This window comes from Podarcis cretensis (assembly GCF_951804945.1).
Source record: "Podarcis cretensis genome assembly, chromosome: 1".
NCBI classification, from domain to species: Eukaryota; Metazoa; Chordata; class Lepidosauria; order Squamata; family Lacertidae; genus Podarcis; species Podarcis cretensis.
This window is the reverse complement of record NC_137170.1, coordinates 13,692,970-13,710,856: the sequence shown is the minus strand read 5'-3', so window position 1 is coordinate 13,710,856 and position 17,887 is coordinate 13,692,970. Positions and strand designations below refer to the sequence as shown.

Sequence of the window (17,887 nt, the reverse complement as noted above, 5' to 3'; positions counted from 1 at the left end):
TTCATGTTGGCTCTCAGCTCACTTATTGAGATAATCTTCTAAGACCCTGTTCCCCCTCCATATTAAGGTAGGTGAGCCACAGGACGAGGGCTTTCTGATGTTGACAAGAAAGGAAGTTCAGCCTCATGACAGCACTCCCTTGGGCGAACAGGTTCTTCCTCCAGCATACTGACTTTGAGTTTTATTGTTGTTTTAGCCTAATTGCATGCATGTTATTGTTTGGTATCATTGTAATCTCCTATTGCCTTGTTTGCTGCCTGGGTTTATTTTTCTTTTATGGGAAAGAAAGTTTGTTTCTTTCCCATAAAAGTTTATTTTCAGCTGTTGAAAATAAGTAAAGGAATAATTAAAAAAATAAAAATAAAAATTATTTATATCCTGCCCTCCACAGCTGAAGCCGGGCTCAGAATAACCAAACATGCATGTCTGAATTAGCTCTTGTCCAATTTTGACACTCCTGGAACGGCAGTTCCCAAACGCGTGCATGCCCTCTGGATACCAAAGGGGGAAAACGAGGACATTTTGGCAAATTAAAAAAATCTGCCAGGACAGAAATTCTACCCCTGAGAAACAGGACATGTCCTTGAAAAAGAGAAAGTATGGCAACCCTGTGTATGGACTCCTCAGTATCCTACTTCCACAAACATGGCGCCAAGCAGACCCCACCTTCTGCTAGACATGGAATTCCATGGCAAGCCTAGTTCCACTGCTCAGTTAAGTAAGTAAAAGGACCCCTGGATGGTTAAGTACAGTCAAATGCGACTTTGGGGTGTGGCGCTCATCTCGCTTTTCAGGCTGAGGGAGCCAGCATTTGTCCACAGACAGCTTTCCTGGTCATGTGGTCAGCATGACTAAACTGCTACTGGCACATGGAGGACCATGACAAATGCCAGAGTGCACAGAAACGTGGTTTACCTTCCTGTCGCAGTGGTACCTATTTTTCTACTTGCACTGGCATGCTTTAAAACTGCTAGGTTGGCAGAAGCTGGGACAGAGCAACAGGTGATCATCCCGTTATGCAGATTCGAACCACCGACCTTTCAATCAGCATGCCCAAGAAGCTCAGTGGTTTGGACCACAGCGCCACCCACATCCCTTACCTTTTCAATTAAGTAAAACAGCCCTACAATTAGGAAGAGTGGACAAACCACCTCCAGCAGAGAATGCTGGAAGGCAACAGGGGCTACCCTCAGGCAGTACTGAAGCAAGAATCAGCTGCCACTCCAGGCATTTTCTGTTATATAGGAAAAAGGGAGGATGCCATCTTGCCCTTTGCCTCAAGATGGGCTGGCTCTGTTTCTGTGTATCAGAGGAAACGCAAGCCAAGACTCATGGCTAGTGAGAAAACAGTTTGCTGATTGTATCCATCTGCAGGGAGCAGAAACAAACAAAAATGATGGTGCAGATTGAGAGAGAGAATCAAGGCTCTACACAATGAGTTCTTTGGTTTGGAAAGAAAGATAAGCATTGGGTCTGAAAATCTACAATGGAAGAACAATCAAGCACTTTGCAGGCTGTGAAATTGGTGTGGGTGGGTGTTTTAGCTGTATCTGTTGTTAATGCATGTTGTGGGTTGCCTTGAATCCTGTGCTAGGAGAAAGGAGAGCACAGAATAAAATACATAAGTATTTTATGTATTTTTTATGTATCCACTCAGTGGATTTGTAACTGGCTGACTGACCGAACCCAAAGGGTGCTCATCAATGGTTCCTCTTCATCCTGGAGAAGTGTGACTAGTGGGGTGCCACAGGGTTCTGTCTTGGGCCCGGTCTTATTCAACATCTTTATCAACGACTTGGATGATGGACTCAAGGGCATCCTGATCAAATTTGCAGATGACACCAAACTGGGAGGGGTGGCTAACACCCCAGAGGACAGGATCACACTTCAAAATGACCTTGACAGATTAGAGAACTGGGCCAAAACAAACAAGATGAATTTTAACAGGGAGAAATGTAAAGTATTGCACTTGGGCAAAAAAAATGAGAGGCACAAATACAAGATGGGTGACACCTGGCTTGAGAGCAGTACATGTGAAAAGGATCTAGGAGTCTTGGTTGACCACAAACTTGACATGAGCCAACAGTGTGACGCGGCAGGTAAAAAAGCCAATGCAATTCTGGGCTGCATCAATAGGAGTATAGCATCTAGATCAAGGGAAGTAATAGTGCCACTGTATTCTGCTCTGGTCAGACCTCACCTGGAGTACTGTGTCCAGTTCTGGGCACCACAGTTCAAGAAGGACACTGACAAACTGGAACGTGTCCAGAGGAGGGCAACCAAAATGGTCAAAGGCCTGGAAACGATGCCTTATGAGGAACGGCTAAGGGAGCTGGGCATGTTTAGCCTGGAGAAGAGGAGGTTAAGGGGTGATATGATAGCCATGTTCAAATATATAAAAGGATGTCACATAGAGGAGGGAGAAAGGTTGTTTTCTGCTGCTCCAGAGAAGCGGACACGGAGCAATGGCTCCAAACTACAAGAAAAAAGATTCCACCTAAACATTAGGAAGAACTTCCTGACAGTAAGAGCTGTTCGACAGTGGAATTTGCTGCCAAGGAGTGTGGTGGAGTCTCCTTCTTTGGAGGTCTTTAAGCAGAGGCTTGACAACCATATGTCAGGAGTGCTCTGATGGTGTTTCCTGCTTGGCAGGGGGTTGGACTCGATGGCCCTTGTGGTCTCTTCCAACTCTATGATTCTATGATTCTATGATTCTAAGTAAACACTACAGAAGACATTATTAAAAAGGAGCAGAATTATGTTTTGGCATTTGGGAGGACTTGTGGAAGTGGCCTCCATGGCTTATAAAAGGTAATAGCTCTTAAATCCTGGAGATCATGGGGAAATACAGACTTTTCCCCTTTTTGAGTGCATTATTATTATTATTATTATTATTATTATTATTATTATTATTTTGCAGCAGGGGCGAGGGGGCCTGATGTCTTTAGATTTTGCAAACCTAATTAAACTATCAGCCTGTCAGACAGTTAATGCAGAAGGAAAGTGAGGGTGATTTGCAAGATCAAAGTTATCGTAATATATAAATAATGTGACCAGAGGAGGAATTACAGGTAAGAGGTGTGCAGAAAGAAGGAACGCCATGGTGCATCTGTAACAGCAAAACTGAATGCCTTCATCTGTTCCAGCTGCAAGAAAACATGTCTCTCCCACACTGGTCCCTGCAGTCACACAGCAGGCGCTGTAATTCTCCAGGGGTCTGGCTTCACCCCCAAAGACAGACGGATGCTAATCAACCTTCACTAAACTGCCAAACTGAACTCTGCTACTGGGACTCTTTGAAAACAGCCTTGCAGCCATTTTTCCTTTGCTGCTACCCCACACATGTGGGTCTCTAGAGCAGTGTTTCCCAACCTTGGGTCTCCAGCTGTTTTTGGACTACAACTCCCATCATCCCTAGCTAGCAAGACCAGTAGTCAGGGATGATGGGAACTGCAGTCCAAAAACAGCTGGAGACCCAAGGTTGGGAAACACTGCTCTGGAGGATGAAATATAATTCTATATCCTCTTACCAATTCTTTAGCTGTGATTCCCGCACTGCAGGGAGTTAGACTAGATGGCCCTTGAGGTCCCTTCCAATTCTACGATTCTGTAGTTGTAACAGTTTTATTTGTTTTATAACTGCGGTTCCCATCACTGCAACCCTTGGACCTTAGGTTAAAGGGTGGGTAATTAATGCATTACTTTATTCCACCACCCCACTTACCCATAAGAGCAGACGACAGCAATGACCAAAGTATCAAGCTTTGGTTAGTGATAAACCTCCTTGAGTCTGCCTGATCCTGAAAACATATCCTGAATCCAATCCTAATCCCATAATTCCGAAGTGCAACTTCCATCTCAAGCAGTTTGCTAAAAGGGGGAGAGTGCCCCAATTCAACCACAAACAGCCTGCCTAAGTAGTTGTTTGTGTTATGCACGTAGATAACTGTACTTTGTATCTTGGAATAATTCCACATACTGTATGAAGGCAACATTAAAGGTGAACATTACTACATAAGAATATGTCATTAAGATTCTACTTGTATATATGAAGAAGCAAGCATTATATATCAATCGCTGTACAAGGCAAGCTGTTACCTATAGCCCATTTCACTACATTTTACTAAGCAATAATAATATATTTTGCATGCCAACCTCGAAGCTAAGCAAAAGTGCCCTCCAAAATCTCCTGGGAAGATCTACAGAGAGCAGCTAATATAATGCAATGAGTTTCCCCTCCCACCCCATTCCAAATACACATCTTTATCATAATCTACACAAGTGTCCAACAAGCCATGCTGCTCCGTATCTTTTCAACTGAATCCAGGAGCAGATTTTTTTAAAATGAAACTGAAACAAATTTAAAAGCAAAATTCTGATCTGCAGATTTTCAGCTTGGCTGCTGTTTGCAACAAATTAAATTTGGTAAAATGATGCTTCGGATTTTTAAAAATCTTTTTAAAGCGGTGATTCAAGTTTTTTTGTGGGGGGCACCTCAAACTTTGCATAAATACTCATGGTTTTTAACCCCTTGGTTTTCAACATTTCGGAATCAGGAACTCCAATCTGGAATTCTTCCATTCATTCATGAATGTGCAACTTTGCTTCAGTAAATGTTTCAGTAAATGTGTTCATGTGGCACATATGTACCTATTTCACACAGGGCAATAGCCATAAAAGAACCAGTATCTGGTTTGCTATAAGCAATACTCATTGCTGCAAGCTTTTGAGTTTCTGTTCAAACATAAAAAGGTAAAGGTACCCCTGCCCGTACGGGCCAGTCTTGCCAGACTCTAGGGTTGTGCGCTCATCTCACTCTATAGGCCGGGAGCCAGCGCTGTCCGCAGACACTTCCAGGTCACATGGCCAGCGTGACAAGCTGCATTTGGCAAGCCAGCGCAGCACACAGAACGCCGTTTACCTTCCCGCTGGTAAGCGGTCCCTATTTATCTACTTGCACCCAGGGGTGCTTTCGAACTGCTAGGTTGGCAGGCGCTGGGACCGAACGATGGGAGCGCACCCTGCCGCGGGGATTCGAACCGCTGACCATGCGATCGGCAAGTCCTAGGCGCTGAGGTTTTACCCACAGTGTCACCAGTAAGATGATGTTGATACTTAGAAAAAGCTTGGGTTTGTGTATCTTGTAATACACTTTGAAATCATCACCATGCCTGTTCCCAGGGCCTATATTATGTGCATATGACCCAATGCAACACACTTTCAACACAGGACCACAATGGTCACATCTAAACAGCTGGCTGATAAATCCTGTGCATCATGGCTGAATTTACAAAAACCCTCCCTTCCCCAGTGTATGAAAGTTCTGTGATTTGACCTACAGATGCCAGACACCGGGTAGATAGAACATAGGGTTTTTTAGTCTTCTAGGCAAAACTCATACACAACCCCTCTGCATTTGAATGGATCTCGTGCCAAGGATGCAAGAAGTCCTGCTTGGGCGTTAATGCTCCTGTGTTAATCAACAGGGGAGTGATAACAAGTAACTCTGCCCACTAGTCTTTGCCAAAAGAGTGTGACTGCCTCTAATGAGTTTCTGTGCCTTCAGCTGCATGCAAGAAGGCTTCCATGTAAACCAGAACTCTGCAGAATCAGGGCATTTGGATTTCAAGGAAGCTTTTGCATGTACAGTCATACCTTGGTTCTCGAACGCCTTGGTACTCGTACGTTTTGGCTCCCGAACGTCGCAAACCTAAAAGTGAGTGTTCTGGTTTGCAAACGTTTTTTGGAAGTCGAATGTCCGATGCAGTTTCCGATTGAGTGCAGGAAGCTCCTGTAGCCAATCAGAAGCTGTGCCTTGGTTCTCAAATGTTTTTGGAAGTTGAACGGACTTCCAGAATGGATGACATTTGAGAACCAAGATACGACTGTACAGCAGTATGTACGAAGACTCAGTTGCACTCTTCATTCAAAGGCACATGGCTGGGCCACTTGGCACACACAACAAGGGAGCATCAATGCCCAGAGAGGACACTGATCTAAGGCTTATTAGTGGGTCTACCAAAAGGTAGCACTGGTGGTCACACCCAGAGATACTGTCTGAGTCACACAACAGTTCTTTAGAGGTACATTTTGAGCATGAGTTTGCAAGTGTTGCAAACTGCAGACCATCCACTCACTGGATCAGAAAGAGCCGTCAGTTGGGAGAGGAGAAACTCAACAAAAAGATAACATCACACATACAATGCAGGCACTAAATACAGATTCCCCAATCCCATGGGCGCTTAGTTTGGATAATTCTCACCCTCGTTCCTCCTCTTTGAGGGGAAAGAATAACTGGGCATCCAGTGTAACTGGACATCAGCGTTGAGTGCCCGCATCATGCATGACATTATATTTGTGATGGAGCGGAGGAGTATATGACTCAGGCTTATCTCATCAAACATCTGGAGAAGGAACATGACAGCCAAGAAAGAAAATCTATTTCAAAGTAGTGGCACACAGCTTGCTGTCTACAGATTGGTTCATGCAGGCATAGCCATCACATGGCAACTGCAGTATCAAAGGATGGTTTGCATGTGTGTGATTCCTCAAAGCCAGCTGATGAGAGAGTGATGGACGTGCCTGTGTGAACCAGTCCTATGTGTCAGTGCTAATGGGAATGCATCTACATACAGACACCATCTCCTTAATGGGATCCAGATTCACTTTCCTTTCTTAAAACCAGTACCATTTTCTTGAACTCCACCTAAAATTGCCAAACTATTATAATTATTTTTATTTTTTAAAAAACCCCTACAACCTGTTGGGTAGACTGGCTTGTCTGCCTGTTAGATCATGCCACTTTTCTCCTCCTGGAAAGAAGTTTGTGATGAGGATCTTCCTAGCAAGAGCTCCTTCTCATGAATCAGGCTTTCCACAAGGTCCTCCTGCCGGTAGTTATGGTAAACTTTCAAAAAGGCCAAAATGGTAATTCCGAGCCAAGTGAGCCAGGCAGCCCAAAGGCCAAACTAGAGAGAGAGAGAGAGAGAGAGAGAGAGAGAGAGAGAGTAACAAGGTCAAGCAATTCCTAATACCAATTTATTTACAGTGGTACCTTGGTTTAAGAACAGCTTAGTTTATGAACAACTTGGATTAAGAACGCTGCAAACCCAGAAGTTGGTGTTTTGGTTTGTGAACTTTGCCTTGGAATAAGAACATGTTTCACTTCCTTTGGAGTGTGTTCCATTTGTAAATTGAGTCCCCTGTTACTATGTGAAAGCATGCCTTGGTTTAAGAACGCTTTGGTTTAAGAACGGATAAAGTTTGTAAACCAAGGTACCACTGTACATGCAAGTCTGTTTATACTGGGAAGTTTTTGACTGAATTATACAGGTGGCCAACATGGTGCCTTCCAGGTGGTATTTGACTCCAACTCCAACTGAGAGGCAGTGTGGTGTAGTGGCTAGAGTGTTGACCTGGACGGGCAGAATTCAAATCCCCACCTGGCCATGAAGCTCACTGGGTGACCTTTCTCCTAATACATGCATTTTTGAAAACAATGGCTGGTTTCAAATTTCAGATCTGCAAAGTTCAGATCAATGCAAATTTATCTGAAGGCTGACCATCTTTTGCTTCTCACGTTGCCCCAGAAAGTGTGATTTTGATAGATCCTCCTTTAAATGCATACTGAATTGAATTTCTACCCCATCCTCATCAGGGATGCTACTTTTGATTCCCAGAGAAGACAAGATGACACTGAGAACCTTTTCCAGAGATCGATCAATCAATCAATCAATCAATCAATCAGTCAATCAATCTCTTTATTACAGCCAATAATCAGTATTCATTTCCAGAGCTGCAGCTTATCAGCTCTATGGACAAACAAAGAGACTTTGGCGGAGATCACTTGACTTACCTGTGTGATGGCAAACTGGTCATAGAATGCTGAGTTTTCTAAATTCAGCTCAAGATCTATATCCTGTAATTCTTCACAGCTAGAGGGAGAAGACATTTTGGATGAGGGGGAGGGGAAGAAATGAAAATCATTTCAGCAATTCCAAATGACCTTTTCTGAGCTCCAGCTGAAACAGACCTCTAAATCCTGTCCAATAAAGCTCTGTTCCCAAGAAGCAATAGCCCACTGCCATATATAACAACTGGATGACAACATCTTCATTATAAAACAATCATCCTGCTATCCTTGAAATACAGATAAACCTTCATATTGCAGCCTCTGTCTCTCAGCACATGCCACTGAACCAGTCAGAGTTTATTGCAGTTTGATCTCAACCAGAAATAATGGAGCAAAGGCCAAAATGTCAACGTCCCTTCAAATACTTTGCCAACTGTTCCCACTTTGATCAATTTCCTGCAGATTAAGAGAAGGAGAGAAGCTGTATGAATGTTTCATCCATGTCTGCATTCTGAAACTAAATTGGGTCTCTAATCTGGCAGGACCTTTCAATGGAATCGTAAAATAATAATAATAATAATAGGAGACCAGCATAATTGTGAAATGGATACACAAGGGAGTTTACAGCCACAATTAGCACAACATACCAGCCTCGGCATAAGAATGTAAGAAGAACCTTCTTGTATCAGACTGAATTGACCTCTGGGCAGTGTGGTGTAGTGGTTAGAGCTTTGACTATGACTTGGGAGAATCAGGTTCAAATTCCTGCTCAGCCATGAAGCTCATGAAGTGAACTTCGGCCCGTCAAGATTCTCTCAGCCTAACCTACCTCGTACCTCCTCCTTGATCTCATGAACCATCAGGCCAAATTTGGTGGCGATCGGCTTCTTGAGTTCAGGAACCATTGTGCAAAATCGGGTTACATTGCAGTTTTGAAAGGTTGAATCCACCATCTTGTCCGATGGTATCCCAACACAGAGTTTATGAACTATTCTTGAGTTCAAGAATCATCATGCCAAACTGGAGGAGACCTTTAGACCCATAAGCACCATACATTAAAAAACACACACACACAAAGAGAAACAGTGGTGGGGGGCCCTAGACTGACAATGACTACTGCGGATGAGAAACAAAAAAGCATGCAATGCAAATGAAGCAAAAATGTGCAGGGGAAGTCCTCCATCTTACCTAAAACCAGCATTTCAAAAGCCTTAAGCTCTTCTATTTTGCCCCACCCACACAGACAATCCCCACTTTGGCATCACCCCACAATGAAACTGAGTTATGAACCTCCATTACCTTTTGACATCACCAGAGAAGACTTCAGAAGAAAGGGGTGTTTGCGTGTGTGTGTGGTTTTTGTTTTGTTTGTTTCAGATGCTCCAGAGCAAAGAGTTGGTCAGATAGAGTCTGCCTACGGGTGGTTTTGGGTTGGTTTGTTTACAGGTAACTTGGATTTCTACTTGGTGCTGTGAACAATTCCCCGGGGTTCTGAGGTTTCAGAAGGCCTCTTCTCTTTCTTTCTCTGTCTCTCTCTCTCTCTCTTTTTCTCTCCTTCCTTTCCAGTGTTGTCAGCCATCTTGGATGCTTATCCGAATATTCTATTAGTCCAGAGATTTTTTTGTTTTCAAAAAAACCTCCCCTTTTAACGGAATATTCGAATAACCGTTGCAGCCCTAAACAGAACATTCACTAATGGCATTTTACAACATATGACAAGGTGAAACAAAGTAAATGCTTTAGCAATGCAGTTTATCTGTATCATATGACATAAAATGTCACCATTTTATCTTCTACTTTATGAGCAAGTGGATTTTTTTTTATTTAAAAAAAACACATGAAGGGAAAGAAATTTAGACTCTCAATAAAAATATTTCTAGTACCAAACATGCAGAGTGGTTCAATACACTGGATAATTTCTCAGTTGTGCAATATTGCTGGGCTTTCATACTCTACAACAGTAATAAATTTAAATTGCAGCCTGGAAGCATTTTAGACGCACATTCCTAGTTGCTTCTGAAAATCAACCCCCACCCCCATCCCTTGCAAGCTAATTCAGTTGTGCAAAGGAACAACAGCATTTTTCCCACCCAACCATGTTGATGTGGATTACTGCCCTTTACTATGAAGCAAATTATGTCCCATTTTCATTTATCCAGAATAGGATAGGTGCGTATATTTCAGATTTTTAGATAGGCTAGTACTAGCTCAGGGGCGAAGAACCTTTCTTCAATTTGGGGGCCACATGCAACCTTCTGGGAGTCATGGGTCTGTGATGGGCGGGGCCAGAAGAGAAAATGGGTGGGGTAACAAGCGTGAAATTCACCTTCATAGGCTACTTTATAAGCACACTCACGGGTCCCTCCCTCACCTCCACCATCCCTCTCTATCCTCCAGCAAAAAGCGCTATTGGGGTTCAACAGCACATTCTAGCCAAGCAAAACCACTCAAGGAGAGTGGAGAGAAGGGCTGGGTGAGGGCTGTGAGCTGTGAGCTGTGAGCTGGAGATGCGGGGACATGGCTATGGAGTGGTGTGGTCTGAGGACAGTTCCAAGGGCCACATAGAAAAGCCTAGGATCCCCTTGCCTGAGGTTCCCCATCCCTAAATTAGCTTAAATCTTTTAGGATACACATCACGTCCTGGATTTTGAGGGACAAGGAATATAATAGTAGTAATCAAATGCTCTGCACATCCAAATTTTTACTTCCCGTGTGGTATGGAAGTGCTTAACCATTCTTCCTTCTCCTCCTTTCATATCTTGCTTTGTTTGACAAAGGGTGCCGCAGTTTCAAGGTCCAAACTGCCATATTCAATACAGGACTGGCCTCCAGTAGTCTTCTTTTTTACTCTCAAATCACAGAAAAGGGGGGAGTTAACTTCTCCCATTGCAATGCTGCTAGATAATTCTTAAAGGCACTGGTTCTCTGTCCTGTGTTGCATGTGACAACATAAGCCAAAGAAGGGGCAATTTCTTCTTCCGTTGGCCTCTCCATCATACCGTTAGGAGATTATTTCCAGCTCACACCTCTTTTTGCCTGTTTCCCTTGCTTCCATACCTGCCCTTCGCTTATTGCCTCCCGTCTATCGGCGCGCATGCATCAATGGGAAGGACCCTTCCCTGCCACACTCACCTGTTGGGCATGCTTCCTTTTTCGGTGATGGCGTCGCACCACATGTTAAAGCCAACGCTTACAATCGTGCTGGCGATGAAGATGACGAAAACCACAAAAGCGCTGATGAGCAGATTCAGGAAGGCGTAAAAGAAAGAGCTGCGAGGGGAAAGTGGGAGGTGGGGAGGAGAGAAGAAAAGGGAATTATAACTTGTAAGCAACTTTTACCAAAGCAAAGTAACCAAACGTGATCCACCTGGAGCAGGAACTGGCAAGCCACTCCAGTATCCCTGCCAAGAAAACGCCATGGACAAAGACAACAGGCATATAAAAGTTATGACGCTGGAAGATGAGCCCCTCAGGTTGGAAGGCGTCCAACATGCTATTGAGGAAGAGCGGAGGACAAGTACAAGTAGATTCAGAGCTGATGAAGCGGCTGGGCCAAAGCCAAAAGGTCGCTCAGTTGCGGATATGCCTGGAAGCGAAAGGAAAGTCCAATGCTGTAAAGAAAAATATTGCATAGGAACCTGGAATGTAAGAACCATGAACCTTGGTAAGTTGGATGTGGTCAAAAATGAGATGGGAAGAATAAATATTGACTTTCTGGGCATCAGTGAACTAAAATGGACGGGAATGGGCGAATTCAGTTTGGATGACCATCATATCTACTACTGTGCGCAAGAATCCCGTAAAAGAAATGGAGTGGCCCTCATAGTCAACAAAAGAGTGGCATCTTAAAAAGCAGAGACATCACCTTGCCAACAAAGGTGCGTATAGTTAAAGCTATGGTTTTCCCAGTAGTGATGTATGGAAGTGAGAGCTGGACCATAAAGAAGGCTGATCGCCAAAGAATTGATGCTTTTGAATTATGGTGCTGGAGGAGACTCTTCAGAGTCCCATGGACTGCAAGAAGATCAAACTTCTCCATTCTGAAGGAAATCAGCCCTGAGTGCTCACTGGAAGGACAGATCCTGAAGCTGAGACTCCAATACTTTGGCCACCTCATGAGAAGAGAAGACTCCCTGGAAAAGACCCTGATGTTAGGAAAAATGGAGTGCACAATGAGAAGGGGACGACAGAAGACGAGATGGTTGGACAGTGTTCTCGAAGCTACCAGCATGAGTTTAACCAAAGTGTGGGAGGCAGTGGAAGACAGGAGTGCCTGGCATGCTCTGGTCCAGGGGGTCACGAAGAGTCGGACACGACTAAACGACTAAACGACTAAACAACAACAACAAGCAACGTTAGGACTAGTGCAGCTTCCTGTTATCTCACAGTGGCTGGCCAGGTGCTTCTGGGCAAGTCCTGAGTGTGAGAGAGCCAGTGTGGTGTAGTGGTTAAGAGTGGTAGACTCATAATCTGGGGAACTGGGTTCACTTCCCCCCTCCTCCACATGCAGCTGCTGGGTGACCTTGGGCTAGTCACAATCTCTGAAGTCTCTCAGCCTCACTCACCTCACAGAGTGTTTGTTGTGGGGGAGGAAGGGAAAGGAGATTGTTAGCCGCTTTGAGACTTCCTAGGGTAGTGATAAAGTGGGATATCAAATCCAAACTCCTCTTGTTATTCTTCTGAGTGCAACAAGCAAGTCCTGAGTGCAACAGCATTTGCCCCACTAGGGATTTCCAGCTCCTGCTATTCAGAAGCGTTACTGCCTCCCGCTGTGGAGGGAGAACATAGGCTAAGGTTACCAGACGTCCCCGTTTCCCAGGGACAGTCCCCAGATTTACACATCAGTCCCCATACAAAATCCATTGAAGCTGAAGAGTGTCCCCGAATTCACTGAAAAAATCTGGTAACCTTAACATAGGCATCATAGCCAGTAGACATCAACAACCCTCTCCTCCATAAATTATTGCAATCCTCTTTTAAAGTCATCTAGGTTAGTGTCCATCACTGCCTCCTGTGGCAGGGAGTTCCATAGTCCATGCACTTTTTTTTACCTATCCTAACTCTTCCAGCATTCAGCTTCATCGGATGTCTGCAAGGTCTAGTGCTATGAGAGAGGGATAATTTTTTTTCTCTCTAGCCACCTTTTCCATGCCATGCATCATTTTATAATTTTATAAATCAATTTGTCGGATCCCTTTTCAAAGCCATCCAAACTGGTAGCCACCAACTGATGCCTCTTGTAGGAGCGAATCCTGCAACTCTGTGTTTACAATGCCGGAGCACCAGTTCAGATATGTCTGGAATGCTAAAAGTTTTCTCAGTGCCAAGGCAGCAAAATCCAGACAAGGCGCTCCTTTGCCTTTTGACAGATTGATACTGACAGATCTGGGTTTAAGAGGCCTATCCCACAATCTCCTTCCCCACTCCTATGTATTTTTGGTGGCAGACCTCAAACATTTCCTTTTAGCCTAGGCCACCACCACTGGGCTGAATAGGGGGTATTAGTCAAACCATATGAAGAGCACTAGGTTGGGGAAGGCTGGCTTATACTTTGTCCATGCTCTGACTTGCAAACAAATCAGCACTAAATAACATGTGAGGTTTGTCAGAGTTTAGTATTGTGTAGCAGCTTTCTGTTTCACAAATAAGCAGCAATTAGGGGAGGGTATATGGACCCACACTGTGAACATAGTGTAGGAGAGGAGGATTTATCCAGTACAAGGTAGGGAAAGGTTGTTCCCATCGCCATAGTAGTAGAATTCAGCCCATTCAATGCAACTGAATGTTGGAAAAATTGAGAGAGACTATTATTGATTCATTTATTTACTAAATGCATATTCTGCCCTTCTTCCCAAAGTAGGCAAGGATGGTAAGCAGCAACTTTTAAAATGTCCCACTGCAGATGCAGACTGGGAGAGATCTCAATTTAAAGGTCTCCTGACCAGGTGCCAAAAGGACAACAGAAACTGCACCTGTCTGATATGCATGGGGAAAGTATTCCAAAGGGCAGGTGCCACACCACTAAAAGCCTGATTCCTAGTTAGTGTGGAATAGACCTCCTGATATGATGGTCTCTGCAGAAGGCCCTCACCTGCAGAGCAGTGATCAATTGGTCAAAGAAGGGGTGAGACAATCTTTCAGGTATCTCTCTCTCAAGCTGCATACAACTATATGCACCCAAAGCAACACCTTGAACTTGGCCCAGTAACCCTAACCCTATCACACCCCCCACTCAGTCTGCTCTTTGCCAGGCAAGAAAACAAAACAAAAAACCCAGTTTCTTCAACCTGGATAGCCAGTGATATGGAAAACAAATCCTATTTTGAAAGTTTGGAGAAGCTGGGAATGTTTTGCAGATGTTCTACCTTCCTCCACCTTTCTTCAGATGGTGGATAGACTTGGAGCAAGGCCTCTTGAGGCTGATCTTAAAATCTAAACAGCTTCATGCCATAGCAAGTGGTCCTTTTGTATCCAGGTTTCAGAACAGCTTTCTAGTTTAAACACTTTGAACATCCCCGGAATATTACAAGAATATTACGGTACTAAGAAACTATTAAGAATTATCATAAGCTCACTTATGTAAAGCAATACAAGTAAACTAACCTAATTTATGAGCTTAAACCCAAACAGGACAGAGAATAATGTCTAGCGCAGAATAAAATGGCAGTATATCAAATTGCAGATAAGAAATCAGTAATCCAAAACTAAGTTCCATAGAAGCTCACCATAATTTGGCAACCACACCTTTCCATTCTGACAGTCTTCCCTCTGATCTGCTAGTTAGACACCCATGGACAAAATCATCCACCAGGCCTATTGTGAGTTTAAGACAAGTCTTGTGGGTCACCTGATGTTGTTGGACAACAAAGCCTATCATCCCTGAACATTGGCCATGGCAGCTGGAGCTGATGAGAGCCAAAGTTCTGCAATATCAGGAAGGCAGCCAGTTCACCATATCTAGTTTATGGAAAGCTTAATCATCATCCACCCCCTGCCCATTCTACCAGCCTTGACCAGTTCATCTTACACAGGTGAACACGTGGACAGGCAAAGACCTCTTCATAGCTTGTGGTACTTTGAGCTAAATTGCAGCACCCCAGAGAGATCTCGAAAGCCAGCTGAATGCAGTGTATAAAATATTACCAGTGCTACAGGCACACATCACCATGGAGATCAATGGTACATTCTATTATAAGCCTGTGGTTTGGATCACTTGCCCAAAGCCTCTGGAACTGTCTGCTCCGCAGACACTGTAACAGAACATGTTGCCTGCTTTTTATCTTCTGGTTTTCATTCTGCTTAGGACTAACTGGGGGGTGGGAGGTATCATATTGATCTTAAGAAAATAGAAATTTGCCTAATGGAGATTGGGGCTCATGGGTCCTCCTGGCTGCTTGCAGACATTTGGAGAGAAAAGATCTCACCATAAATAATCTATTTATTATTATTATACATGTATATCCCACCTTTTCTCCAAAGACCAGGGTTCAAATCTCCTCCCCCTTTCCATTTTATCTTCACATTTTATCCTGTGAGGTAGGTTAGGCTGAGATGCAATGACTGCCCCAAAGTCATCAAGTGGCCTTCAGAGCTGAGTGGGGATTTGAACCCTGGTTTCCCAGGTCCTAGTCCATCTCTTTAACCACTACTCCACACTGGCTCTCAGCAATAATAGCTGGCTCTCCCACTTTTCCAAAGGAAGCATAGAAATGGAATATCTCAGAGATAGCTAATTTGGTGCCCCCTCCCCCCCCCAAGAAGTGGTAAGAGTCCAGCTCTCACCAGTCCCAGCCAATATAGCTGACAATCAGGGATGATGGGAACTGTAGCCCCCAAAATTCGGAAGGTACCATGTTGGGTACCACTCGAAGATCCAGTTGTGGTACTGAGACGAATAAAAAAGAATCAGAATTGGCTTTGGGGGGCCCAGAGGAGGTGGGTGAGCCAGGAGAAGGTGGGATTCACTCAATGTAGCAGAAAACTTTTGGAGGACCATACCTGCCTTGGGATGAGAAGCACCATAAACAGAAGCAGCTGCTGTCACCAACAATAATCTGCATCAGTTGTGCATGTGTTTGCTTGTTGTTGTTTTAATGTTATTGCCCTTATTTTGTAACGATATGTATCAGAAACCATTATACATCAAACATCCTTGCAATAAGAAGAAAACAAATGAAATAAAAAAAAGAGGAGGGAGAGGAATAAAGTGGGAAATGAAACTACAGATAAAGGGGCGAGGACAGCATAGCAAAACTCTGTAATACGTTGATTAAATTAAAAGGAAAAAATGTCATTTATGTTGCCATTCCAGAAATGTAAAAATACCCACCTCTCAATAAATTTGTTCTCTTTTATTATTAAGCATTGTGTTTCTCTTATATGTAAGCTTTATCATTAAGTTAGTTTCCCCTAACCAAACCGTTATGGTAGGGGGGTGTCTTCCCATTTTTTGTGCAATTCTGCTGTGGTTAGCGGGGTAGCAATCAGTATTAATGGTTTCAGGATAGAGTATCAATAGGGGAGCTCTTTTAGTGTATTTTGGGAAATCGCAGCCTGTACATATTCACATAATATTCAGTAGGTCTGTCCAGAAAGGCATTCATTTTCCGCAACTCCAAAAGGTATGCATTAAATCCTCCTTTATTGTGTGCATGTTTTAAATTGTCGTTGTGTGTGTGTGCAGTCCAACCCCCTATGCTGAGCTGCGGTTCTGGGCACCCTTCCCCAACGGGAGCCAAAACCAGAGTCTAAGAAAGAGAGCCCTGCAGGATCAGGCCAAAGGCCCATCTAATCCAGTATCCTGTCCTCACAGGGGCCGACCAGAGGGGCTTTATTTCAGAACAGGCAAGCGTAGGGGGTAACCGGACTGAATAGAGACCCCAGCTGATCCCGCGCAAGGCATCTGGTGGGTGACGGGGAGTCTCCGTTTCCACGGGAGGGAGGACCCCTCCCGCTCTTTTAAGCCAGCTCCCTCCCTCCCCTTTCTCTCCCCTCCCTCCCTCCCCGGCCGCCACTTACTCCTCGTGGCCTTTGCAGAGGAAGAAGAGCGTCCTCCAGGCCTGCACTGCGGCGAGCAGCAGCGAGAGGAGGCCGGCGAAGAGGCTGAATCGGCAGGCGGACTCGGGCCCCCACTCCTGCACGGTGAAGCGTTGCCGCTCGGCCGTCAGGTTGGCGTTGAGCCACATGCCCTCGGTGAAGAGCAGGCAGCGGCCGTGGAAGTCGTTGCTGTTCTCCGACAGCGGCACCACCACGATGAAGCTGAAGAGGAAGGCGAGGAAGTAGCAGGTGCACTGCGCGAAAAGGAAGTTGCTCAGCGCCATGGTCGCCAGCCTTTGCTGCCTGCCTGCCTGCCGCCGCCAGCCGAGGAGAGAGGAGGAGGAGGAGGAAGGCAGCAGCCCGAGGAGCGAGAGGAGGATGCGCAATGGCGAGCGCGCCTCCCTCCAGCGCCGCCCGCGCCGACCCAGCAAGGCTGGCTGGGTGGATGGATGGCTGGATGGATGGATAGGTAGAGGAGCTCAAGGGCAAGGCGGGGCGGGGCTCGTGGGGAGGTTTAGACCCCCGCACCGCTTTTGTGAACACGTGGAGCTGCCTTCTTGCGTGGGTATGCCTTTCAGTTTAGGTGTTAGCAAAGCAGGGAAGGGCAACAGGGCAGGGGATGGGCCCACACAGAATGATGCATTGTGTGGAGACAGTGGGCAGGTCCTATTTTATTTTATTATTTTATTTTATTTTATTTATAACCAATTAGCTCACTCCGTAGAACACGAGACTCTTAATCTCAGGGTTGTGGGTTCCTGCCCCCTGTTGGGCAAAAGACTCCTGCACTGCAGCAGGTTGGACCAGATGACCCTCTTGGTCCCTTCCAACTCTACAATTCTATTACATATATAGTCAGGTATGATGGGAGTCGTAGTCTTTTTTATGATTTTCAGTTTTATACATTTCAACAATTTTACAGTCATTTTAACATTTCAAAACTCGACTTCCTTCCCCCTCTTTCTGCAGTTCCTTAAATTTATTTTCAATATTTTCTGC

At 44.7% G+C, this 17,887-nt stretch overlaps 1 protein-coding gene and 1 long non-coding RNA gene across 2 annotated transcripts; one reads left to right on the top strand and one right to left on the bottom strand.

Moving 5' to 3' along the window:
* The first annotated feature begins 2,721 nt into the window (after positions 1 to 2,721).
* LOC307208813 lies at positions 2,722 to 3,150 on the top strand. Its single transcript, XR_013835243.1, has 2 exons — positions 2,722 to 3,009; positions 3,058 to 3,150. It is a non-coding gene; the product is annotated as an uncharacterized lncRNA (long non-coding RNA).
* A 3,419-nt stretch (positions 3,151 to 6,569) lies between these two features.
* On the bottom strand, positions 6,570 to 17,266 carry TMEM179 (transmembrane protein 179). Its single transcript, XM_079963126.1, has 4 exons — positions 16,871 to 17,266; positions 10,985 to 11,122; positions 7,856 to 7,934; positions 6,570 to 6,968 (listed from the first exon to the last, which is right to left on the bottom strand). Exons 1-4 carry the CDS (start codon positions 17,170 to 17,172, stop codon positions 6,789 to 6,791), a joined length of 699 nt encoding a protein of 232 aa, XP_079819252.1. The 5' UTR covers positions 17,173 to 17,266; the 3' UTR covers positions 6,570 to 6,788.
* Between the last annotated feature and the right edge of the window lie 621 nt (positions 17,267 to 17,887).

Bases quoted from the DNA above. Each gene is read 5' to 3' on its own strand.
- TMEM179 (XM_079963126.1), bottom strand. From the start codon at position 17,172: ATGGCGCTGAGCAACTTCCTTTTCGCGCAGTGCACCTGCTACTTCCTC. The intron at 11,123-16,870 runs GTAAGTGGCGGC...TTCCCCTCGCAG, and splicing joins CTCTGCAAAGGCCACGAGGA to CTCTTTCTTTTACGCCTTCC. The intron at 7,935-10,984 runs GTGAGTGTGGCA...TTCTCCCTCTAG, and splicing joins AAAGGAAGCATGCCCAACAG to CTGTGAAGAATTACAGGATA.